Raw genomic sequence first — 11,764 nt, forward strand, 5'->3', positions numbered from 1 at the left:
TACACAACAGAGAGTGGAATAACAATAAGGAATATAGTTCAAAAGAACTTAGTTCAATGTCTGAAAAGACTTCAATTGAACTTATTGTTATTCTACTCTCTGTTGTATATATATTGTCATCACACTTGCTTGTTGTTTCTTTCCTTTCCTTGTTGTATATATTTGATTACTTGAATAATTTTTGCATTTGAGCTTTGTGCTGGTCTTTATTTTGAAGCAACTTTACAGCACAGGTGATTTTTTTAATTGTTGGAACCACCTGGAGGTTGGCAACCATAACAATGCATTATAGTCGTCTAGTCATGATGTTACTGTGGGGATGATCCTAAGGGCTTTACATTGAGATTGAAAAGGATGGGTGACAGAATTGCGCCCCATGGAGCCCCACAAGATCGGTCCCATACTGATGACAACAGGTTTCCAATAGCAACCTTTTGAGTCTGATCCACAAGGAATTATTTGAACCAGTTGTTCTTAAAGTTCTTAAGAACTTTAAATAGAATCCTTAACACAATAATTAGTCATAGGGCTGGATCTAGCCACTCTGCTCATGTTGAAGCCTTCCTACAGCCTAAGGAGCCTACCTCCAAGGAGAGGCACTTAACTTGGAAAAAGGCTTCAGACTTTGATGAGCTGGGGAATTCTCCTCTCCTCCATTTTACCCTTATGACAACCCTGTGAGATAGGTTAGGCTGAGAATTTGTCACTGGATCAAAATCAGCCAGTGAGCTTCCCTTGGCAGAATGGGCAGTTGACTTTGGGTCTCCTAGATGTTAGTCTTAAACTTTAACCACTGAGCCACACTGGCTTTTATGGGGTGGCTACTAGTGAACAGTGGCAAGTGGCTGGGCCTGGGTGAGTCATGCAAGATTTCTAGTGATTGCTGCTTGGCCTTGTGTCTCGAATTACAACTGATCTCCAGAAGACAGAGATCAGCTCCCCTAGATAAAACTGCTGCTTTGGAAGGTGGACTCTATGGCACTATACCCCAAATCCTGCCCTCCCTAGGCTCTACCCACATAATATCCTGGAATTTCCCAACCAATAGCTAGCAACCCTAGCTGGCCCTGGCCCTGATGAGTCTCCCTCAAAGGCCCCCCCAAACTGCCTTTTAATGACAGAAACCAAGGTTTGAAAGTTGGTAGTACTTTTGCGGTTGCCTAGCAACAACCATTGAGGGGGTTTCTTAAAGCTACAGATACTCCTTTTATCATTGGGGGGTTAACCCCCTCTGCCTGCCTGCCTGCCTATCAGATTTTTCTGAAACTTGGGGTCCTTTTCAGGTTTATAGAAAGATTCATCTTGTCTGTTCATGGCTCCAGTCTCTAAATTTAGGAATACAAAGATATGACCATGCTGAGAATTAGATATTAACTATGATGCTGATAATTTTATTAATCTTTGGCAAGAGATAGCGCAGATGCATAAACAATGAATATGTGACAGAGCAATGGCAGCTCTGCAATCATGTCTAGAATTATAACACATCTTTTTCATGCCAGTCTGAATTCAGAATTTCAGAACAGGTGAAATTATACTTTTATTGGTGCAACAGTTTAGAAATTCTGAAAACTTCTGAAATTCTTCACTCAGGTTCTCTCTCAGATGCACTTCCTTTAATAAACCAAACTTGTTAAATGGCTTTTCACAGAATTGCAATTCTTTGCCATATTTTACCTATTACAATTAGCTTTTCCCTAACTAGTTAAATAAGTATAATAACATTACATTCACATTTAAAATGTCTCTAGAGCAAAAGGGATGCTGTGGCAGACAGGAGGCTGCCCTGCCCTTGAAGGGAAAAATAGCCACTCAGAGGAGCCCAAATGAGTGCTTTTCCAGCATCCAATCACCTTTCAGGAGGAGGATGGACTGTTGGAGGGAAGCACAGGAGAGGGGAGTTCTGCCTGAGACAGAGAAGGCAGTGAGAGCTCAGGTCTGGCTCAGGGAAAAAGGAGCAGACAGAGGGAGGGGTAGCTCTGCCTGGCAGAGTGGCAGAGCGGCTTAGCTCTATCTCTGAGACAGAATAGAGTACCCCGTTTATAAGGCCTGTCTCGGGGGATGAGCAGACCTGGTACCATTTAGGCTGACTCTTGGGAAAAGGCAGGCTGGTGTGGGTGGAATCCTGAGTGTGTATGAGAGGGACCTAATGGCTAGTCAATAAAAGTCTGCTTGGGCCTGAAAGCACTGTAGAAAACCCTAACTACTCTCTGAAGTCATAACCAGTTTAAATTTTTGTGCCTCAGCCAGGTTTCGGGGGTTACCGCACTTGTATTCCCAGCGATGTATTAAGAGTTTGAAAATGTTATAAAAAATACTGTTCGCACTTTCTATGTATGGTATTCCCACCGATGTATTAAGAGTTTGAAAACGTTGTAAAAAATACTGTTCACACTTTGTTTGGCCCCTTTAGCTGTGAAGACATCTTCCAACCATTTATAAGCCGTGGTATCCAAAAACCCTTTTAAAGCGATGTTTTTTATAATATTTTCAAACTCTTAATACATTGCTGGGAATACAAAGTGCGGTAACCCACTTTGTCTACCTGGAGACCTGTGCATGCTGGTTTGTTCCTTTAAAACCAACCTGTAAATAAAGAAATCTTCTTAGTTGTTTATATATTAAGCCAGCCTCAGTGATCTCAATAATCTCCTTGTACACCACAAAACTCACCTCACAGTAGCAAACCCAAAGCCTATACACTCGCTACCTGTAGAACCCCTGGAAACTGAGGGGAAGGTTTATAGTTCAAAATGAACCTAGATCCCAAATATCTTAGGAGGCTTGGTGTGTCTCCTCAGTAGGAAAAAAGGCTTGTCATTACAGATGCTAACCATTCTCTCTCTCTCTCTCTCTCTCTCTCTCTCAAACCCACATAGACACCATGGTTGCTTCCCTTTTTCATCTTGCGGTTTTCAATACATTGTGTATGATTTTCAACATGAAGCCAAAATATCACATAATAATTCCAATGAAGTAAAAAGAAAGTACCATATCCTCTGCTGGTCTATGACCGTAATAAACTATTAATTGATTGAAGTACCCTATCAAGGGTGACTGTAATTTTGTACATTTTAAGTTTCATACCCTAATCACATCTTTTACAAGATGTTCAATATCTGACTTGGACCATTATTTTTTATGCTTTAGCTGTGGATAATATGTTTTACATGCATGTTTGCTAATTAACAGTTAAGTCCTAAACAGAGTTACACCTTTCTAAGCCCATTGACTTCAATGGATTTGGAAGTGTGTAACTCTGATTAGGATTGCCCTGTAAATTTATACATGCTCACACACACACAAGCATGGTATAGTTTATAGACTTCAAAGTCTGTACAGATATAGAAAGAAGGCATTAACTAGAAAAGATTAAAAGTTCATGGGGTCGGTATCAGCAATCTTCTTATGACGTGACAGACAACAGGAAACAGCAAGACAGCTTGCAAACATGCTTAATTAAAAGGACATAAGAAAAATAGTTTATGTGCTTTGAAACACTATGGTAAAACTTAGAGGTTGCTTTGCATTAAGTTTGCAGAAGTTGTATTATTTTCCCATTACCCTTTATTAGTGTAACAAATAAATCATCCAGATATCTAATAGTCAAGTCTAAGCCAATCTGCAAGTATCTAAATTTCAGGCAATGCTAAGTACACACCTATCAGGTCATGATCTACCTTGGTCCTGAGATTCTCAGGATATAAACCAGAACCATGGATCCACATGTCAGTACCATATAGGGTAGAAACAGAGATGTATGTATTGCCTGTTCTGTTCAAAATTTTAACCCGAGCAGTTACTGTTTCAATCAATAAAGCGGTGCAATGCTCTGATATGAAATGGAGGAAAAAAGAATGGATAGTCATTGTAGGATGTACACTTATATCCTGATGCTTTGTTTTCTTTTATATCTAGGTTCTTCTTGGATTATTCTTACAGCAGATGGTGAAGGCTTTATTCCATTAACATTTAAAGAAAAGCAAGAGATAATTGTAAGGGATGGAAGTGATAGTTTGGAAGCCTATGGAAGTCACTCCTGCAAAAGAAACATTTCTTCTCAGCCATCAAACAGTGTGACATAAGGAGGCAACTACATAGTAAAATGAGTTCTCCAAAATAAACCTGCATGGTTAAAAAAATACCAGCAACCGGACTTCTGACTGCATTTTAATTATAATTGCTGTGGCTTTTGTTTCACAGTGGCTAGTCTTCTTCAGAGTGCTGCATTCTACAGGATCAGATCTAGAAAACACATCTGTGACACCGGTCACTTTTCATGGATTCCTGAAACAGATGGAATATACTATTGTTGTCAGTCTGATTGACTGACGCAAGGTTTTGCTTTAGAGACTCTGGGGAAATCTGAAATATGCATCATTTTGGAAACTATCCATACACTGGCAAGATGAGGCAAAAATTTTAAAGATTTTCAGCATTTGTCACATAGCATGATTCCTGCATGCATGGCACTGTATACAGAACACTTGAAAGAAAACTAATACACAACAGGCACTGCAAGCAGGACTCTGGAGAGACAGCATTAAAAGCTCCTAAATAAATTGCTCTAAAGCAAATTTTCATGCACACAGTTCTTAGGAATAAAGCAGAAGAATCATTTCATTTCCTAAAGGATTCAGATAGTTTATTTGCGGCCCTTGGCCAGATAAAACAAGATACATGGACTAAAATGGTCTTACCGACAAAGGTTTACAGTCCGAGTCTTAAGTCACTTAAAAAATAAAAATAATAAAATAAATAACATCCGAGTTACATCTACCATTTGGACTAACAGACTACTCTGTGGCAACGAATTGTCATTGCAGCCGTACAAAATTTTGCTACTTGAGAGGTGATTGAGGGATTATCTCCAATTCCTAAATGAGTTCTAGAGTAACTGAGGACAAAGGGGAGAAAAAGAAGATTTAACTGCAGATGATGAACTTGCATCATTTCGAAGAAGAACCCCAGAAAGACATGCTTACCTTACATTTTGCAATCTGGGAAAGGAAGGCAAACAATAACCTTGTTTGTGTACCCTCTTGTATAGATTCATTTTCCTTCAGATTGTTTTAGGCCATCTCCCAAATGATTTTTTCTTCATGGGTATCGCATCTTTGTAGCAAAAGCATGTACTACTTATGCGTAATCCACATGATGAACAAAAATATGTTTGTTTTGCCACAAACTGATACATATGCATTCTTCACATGGGTGGATGAGTGTATGTACTGTATATAATTTTTCCAATATGGAACTGAAGTCCTTAAAGTATGCAATTTTAAACATTTTTGACATTATGTATAATTGTCTTTGTGAATATTCCTGACAACCATCATATTATAAATACATGTGATGTAATCCATATTGTAGAATACAAATCACTGTTTTTGGAAGTTCCTCTGTCATAGCAAACTTTCCTGCTACTTAAAACCAAACTGGTGTATATTTTTAATACGTCTAACATTTGGCAGTTCTGTTCTAAGATTATCATAGCCTTGTCTTTTAAAGAGTCAATAATTAAATCCTAACCCAGAGACAGTTTTTGTAAAAAAAAAGTTGCAGATATACCAAGGTATGCTTCCATTACAAACTAGTGTCACTGTGATGGCTTCTAGAACACTGGGAACTGCATACACATGACATACTTGTGGACAAATCAATATGTGAAGTCAGAGCAAGTGAACTGGCAGTTGCCACAGAGCGTGCTGGCTTCGACCCTGCCTACACACTTCACAAAGCATCCCATTGGCTTTGACACCATCATAGGCAGTGTTCGTTCTTGATCATTCTCAATCACAGGGATGGAGCATATGAGCTCACAGTTTGTACACCAGCAGACTTTTGTGCAACAAATTATTACAGTTGGGCCAGTGTGCTTGGTTGCAAGGAGGGGCGGGCAAGAATGCTCATTCTCACTCTACATTAGGGTTGCCAGGTCCCTCTTCACCACCGGAGGTTTTTGGGGCACAGCCTGAGGAGGGTGGGGTCTGGAGAGGGGCTTCAATGCCATAGAGTCCAATTGCCAAAGCGGCCATTTTCTCCAGGTGAACTGATCTCTATCGGCTGGATATCAGTTGTAATAACAGGAAATCTCTGGCCAGTACCTGGAGGTTGGCAAGCCTACTCTACATGCTTTGGCCTGCCCATTAACATACCGGCATAAACAAAGGTTACTTCACATAGAATTGCAGAAATGCTACAGACCCCAGGTTTCTTTTAGGAAAGTCATGACAACTAGTTACATTCAGTCAGTTTGGTGGTACAAGCAACCTAATACGTGGATAGTAAAACTATATTGCTTTTACCAAATAAAAGGGAAATAAGTTCAGATTACTTATTTTTCCCAAATCTTTTATTTTTAGACCTTTGCTATGAAGGCAGCTGGTTTTTGGTTACTGAAGATGAGCCGCAAAAGGGGCACTAGCCTGAACTGGAACATGCTGCCGTAATTCTTTTAAGAGAAACTTCAAATATACTTCATAATGAAGCAGCTTCTAGTATTGACTTTATTTTATGTTTCATAGTTAAAACACAATTTTCAAAAAACAATGCTACATCTGGTCCAGCAATTATATATCTTTCATAAACATTTAGTTATATTGTTAAAGCTAGATACTGATGCATTGCCATGTACTTGGGCCCACTGTTAGAAAATATGTGCCATTTGCCTTACATTGGCTGTGAAGTTTCACAGCTGTGGTTTCAGTACTTGGTCAGAGAGGATTAATCTCTTACCTGTGCCCACTTCCACATTCCTGACTTTCACTTCCCGCCTTCTTCATACTGCTGCCACCAACTCCACGGCCAGTCTTCAAGTTTATATCGAACCTTTTCACGGTCACATCTCTAGATCCATAAAAAGCGGAAGTGGGATTAGAAACAAACAAAAAGTTTAATTTCAAGCCTGTGATGTGATAGTATTTCTAATATTGTGCATTTGATACTTTGTCACAGTTATGATGCAGCCAAAAAATAAATAAATCCAGGAACATGGTGTGTGTGTTTTTTAAACAAAATATACTACACAACCTGCAAATCACCTGGTAATGAAAGGCTGTGAATACATGCTGCTCTCACCCTGCCATATAACTCTGGCAACAGAGCAGTGTGCACATGCAAGTCTACACTTGCTGGGTGGCCAGTAAGTTACAGCCTCCTCACTTGCTACCCATAGTCTGAGTCTTAAGAGGGTATTAAGGGTGAGGAGTGCACACCATCAGGAGACTATCCCCCAACTGCAGCTCTCTGACAGGTCCCCTAAACTGTGTAACAGACTTCTCTATCACACTTTAGAGGATTATAAGGGGAAAGGGGCCTAAGGATGCTAGTCCCAAGTCAATTGCTTCTCCTGGAAAGATGTTTTTGGGTTTCCTGCCCATGGCATCTTTCAATGGCTATGGAGCAAAGCAGAATGCAAACAGCAAAAGACTTGCATGAAGGGAAGAGAGAGGGAGTTACCGTACTTGTATTCCCAGCGATGTATTAAGAGTTTGAAAATGTTATAAAAAATACTGTTCGCACTTTGTTTGGCCCCTTTAGCTGTGAAGACGTCTTCCAACCATTTATAAGCCGTGGTATCCAAAAACCCTTTTAAAGCGATGTTTTTTACAACATTTTCGAACTCTTAATACATCGCTGGGAATACAAAGTGCGGTAACCCCCAAAGACAAAGTGAACAGAGGTTGGTGGGTTTAGTAAGGGGAAGATGGAGTGCAATGTAATCTCCCCAACCTACACACAGGGAGGAGCTTAGACCAGTTGGTTTGGACCAGTTTTCTTCACCCTTCTAAAGAGTCATTTAGTAGCCAAAGAAGAGATGGGACAAGCTCTTTCACCTGCCTTTTTATTCCTGATGCCATCATATGGGGATGTGTACCTAAAGCCCAAGGAATGAGTCTGTTTTGCCATATTCATCCCTAGAGCGAAGACAAGAACATTCATGATGGCTTCAAAGCCAAAGGGCAGGAAAAAGCTCATATGCCCCTTTGGCCAAGCAATTTTTGGGGGCTGGACAGTTGTCATACCGCATAGCACTGTTCAAACTAGGAGCTTCCTGGCTCAAATAGTCATTCCTGGAGCCAGCTCTATTTAACTAAGGAAGGGGTGGGTGGAAAGGATGGAAGGCAGAAAATTGTCCTTGAACACATGAAGCTGCCTTATACTGAATCAGACCCTTGGTACATCAAAGTCAGTATTGTCTAGTCTGACCGTCTGCGGCTCTCCAGGGTCTCAGGCAGAGGACTTTCACATCACCTGGTTGCCTAGTCCCTTTAACTGGAGATGCTGGGGATTGAACCTGGGACCTTCTGTGTGCCAAGCAGATCCTCTACCACTGAGCCATAGCCCCTCCCCAAGAAGCCCCTCCTTCTCTTTGTCCTGCCACTTCCCTCCTTTTCTGCTACATTTTTTCAGTGACTCCTGCTTGTGGGATCTATTCTAAACAAATCTGCTTAAAATTTGGCTTGCAGCCTACACGCTCAACATTTATAATGAATTGATGCCCAAAGGTACACCCATCAAAATGCCATATCAGTAGTAACCGTTTCCCAGTCCAATTTCCAATTATCCCAATTCCTGTTCCACAATGTGTAACACTTTTGTACATGATTACTCTGAGCATCTCCGTACATGATTACTTTGTACATGATTACTCTGACCAGCGCATTGCTCAATATAAACAGAGTTCAACTTGTTTCCATCTTTAAGATTCTCACCATTCTAAAAAGTCAGAAACTCTTTGCTTCGCCTTTAACAGTTGTAAGGTGAGCAGAACTGTAACAAAAAAAGGTTCAGCATCTCCCCTTTCTCGCGAAAGCTTCACCTGTTGTATTTCAGACTCTCACAAAACTGACTGAGAGGAAAAAGCATAGAAATGTAGCATGATGTTTTCCTGCCAGCATCCAGCATCAAAAGTTGCCACGACAGGATCTTCGGATCTAGACCTGAGAAATTTAGCTTTTCCCCTCCATTTCTTAATTTTTGTAACATCTGCCTGCTGAAGGGTTCCACAAAACTTGAAAGGTATTACATAACTTTGTTCCTTTTTCTAGGGTTGTTTTTTAATAATCAACTGAAAATCTGGAGAGAGGGAAAACAGAAACTTGATAGGTTCTTGTAGGTTATCCGGGCTGTGTAACCGTGGTCTTGGAATTTTCTTTCCTGACGTTTCGCCAGCAACTGTGGCAGGCATCTTCAGAGTAGTAACACTGAAGGACAGTGTCTCTCAGTGTCAAGGGTGTAGAAAGAGTAATATATAGTCAGAAAGGGGTTGGGTTTGAGCTGAGTATTGTCCTGCAAAAGTATTGTCCTGTAAGTATCAAGATAATGTGCTAATGAGGGTATGGTATGTTAATATGGAACCATTGTATCCTGAAGTGATCTGTTAATGTGTGTAATCCAAAACTAATCTGTATGGCTATTGTTGAATGTTGTCTTTGTCTGGAGGTTTTTCAGGGCAGGAAGCCAAGCCTTATTCATTCTTAAACTCTCCTCTTTTCTGTTAAAGTTGTGCTGATGTTTGTGAATTTCAATGGCTTCTCTGTGCAATCTGACAAAATAGTTGGTAGAATTGTCCAGTCTTTCAGTGTCTTGGAATAAGACCCTGTGTCCTGTTTGTGTCAGTCCATGTTCAGCCACTGCTGATTTCTCAGGTTGGCCAAGTCTGCAGTATCTTTCATGTTCTTTTATCCTTGTTTGTATGCTGCGTTTTGTGGTCCCGATGTAAACTTCTCCACAGCTGCAAGGTATACGATATACTCCTGCAGAGGTGAGGGGGTCTCTTTTGTCTTTTGCTGATCGTAGCATTTGTTGTATTTTCTTGGTGGGTTTAAACACTGTTTGTAGGTTATGTTTTTTCAAAAGTTTCTCCATCCTATCAGTGACTCCTTTAATAAATGGCAAGAATACCTTTCCTATGGGAGACTGTTTTTCTTGAGTTTTCTGATTTTTGTTTGGTTCAATGGCCCTTCTGATTTCATTCTTGGAGTAGCCGTTTGCTAGCAGTGCGTGATTTAGATGGTTAGTTTCTTCCTTGAGAAACTGTGGTTCACAGATCCGTCTTGCACGGTCCATTTTCCCATAGGAAAGGTATTCTTGCCATTTATTAAAGGAGTCACTGATAGGATGGAGAAACTTTTGAAAAAACATAACCTACAAACAGTGTTTAAACCCACCAAGAAAATACAACAAATGCTACGATCAGCAAAAGACAAAAGAGACCCCCTCACCTCTGCAGGAGTATATCGTATACCTTGCAGCTGTGGAGAAGTTTACATCGGGACCACAAAACGCAGCATACAAACAAGGATAAAAGAACATGAAAGATACTGCAGACTTGGCCAACCTGAGAAATCAGCAGTGGCTGAACATGGACTGACACAAACAGGACACAGGGTCTTATTCCAAGACACTGAAAGACTGGACAATTCTACCAACTATTTTGTCAGATTGCACAGAGAAGCCATTGAAATTCACAAACATCAGCACAACTTTAACAGAAAAGAGGAGAGTTTAAGAATGAATAAGGCTTGGCTTCCTGCCCTGAAAAACCTCCAGACAAAGACAACATTCAACAATAGCCATACAGATTAGCTTTGGATTACACACATTAACAGATCACTTCAGGATACAATGGTTCCATATTAACATACCATACCCTCATTAGCACATTATCTTGATACTTACAGGACAATACTTTTGCAGGACAATACTCAGCTCAAACCCAACCCCTTTCTGACTATATATTACTCTTTCTACACCCTTGACACTGAGAGACACTGTCCTTCAGTGTTACTACTCTGAAGATGCCTGCCACAGTTGCTGGCGAAACGTCAGGAAAGAAAATTCCAAGACCACGGTTACACAGCCCGGATAACCTACAAGAACCAATGAACTCTGACCGTGAAAGCCTTCGACAATATTTAGAAACTTGATAGATTGTTAACCCAAGACTCCTCGTAACGACCGCAGTCGCCTGAAGACACCCGCCTCTCCACACACACCCCTTCACGACGTTGTACCCTTTCGCGCATGCGCCGAAAACTCATTGTTGCTAGTGTGCGCGTGAGGCTTTTTTCCCCCCTCTTTGCCGCAAGGGGCGTTTGTTAAATCATAGAGACCAATAGTTAGGTAGAGCGCCGATGACGACAGACCATAGGAAAAAAAAGACACCGGGCGCTTCTTGACCCCGCTCCTTTCCGTCGGATACCATCGACGACAGCATTGGAAGGAAGGCCTCCGAGGTCCAGCGCCCCCTGCGGCCGCCCGGCGCAGGGCATGGTACCGGGGCAGCTCCGTCGCCTCTTCCTCAAACCAATGGACCGAGCACCCGGCGGGCTCAAGAAGAGGCCGATGTCGTGCTGGTCAGCGGATCGCGTCTCTGTTGAGGTGGAGGGCATGAGGGGGAAGTGTGTGTGAGGGGAAAAGCCGGGTGGGCGGGCGCCGGTAGAGCAAAAAGGCAGCGGTGACTGGAAGGCGGGGCCACAGCTCTGAGGAACTCGAAGAAGGGGGGGAGGGTGATGGTTCGCCGGGATATTTGGCGCGGCCGGGCCCCTAAAGAACTGCGGCCGTAACTAAAGCGGAAAGGGGAGAATATTTGCCCGCCCGAGCCACCGCCTTCCCGCGCCTGCCTTTAAAACTAAACATCGACCGGCTTCCTGCCGAGTCCGGAGCCCTTTTTCATGACAGCTGGAGCCCAGATTCGATGGGGAGAACCAAGCCACGCCCCCCTGGGCACTGAGCATGCCGCGAGCGAGGCGTGCCG

The 11,764-nt window shown here is 41.8% G+C and overlaps 1 protein-coding gene across 1 annotated transcript in view; it reads left to right on the plus strand.

Annotated features, from left to right (window-relative positions):
- Window positions 1-4,120, plus strand: part of WDCP (WD repeat and coiled coil containing) — a 28,296-nt gene extending 24,176 nt beyond the window's left edge. Inside the window, exon 3 of the mRNA XM_056856078.1 lies at window positions 3,919-4,120. Coding sequence (XP_056712056.1) covers window positions 3,919-4,085 — 167 coding nt within the window. The 3' untranslated portion in view covers window positions 4,086-4,120. The remainder of the gene's footprint in view (window positions 1-3,918) is intronic.
- Window positions 4,121-11,764: the final 7,644 nt, after the last annotated feature.

The sequence above is a fragment of the Euleptes europaea genome, chromosome 10 (assembly GCF_029931775.1).
Source record: "Euleptes europaea isolate rEulEur1 chromosome 10, rEulEur1.hap1, whole genome shotgun sequence".
Classification (NCBI taxonomy): domain Eukaryota; kingdom Metazoa; phylum Chordata; class Lepidosauria; order Squamata; family Sphaerodactylidae; genus Euleptes; species Euleptes europaea.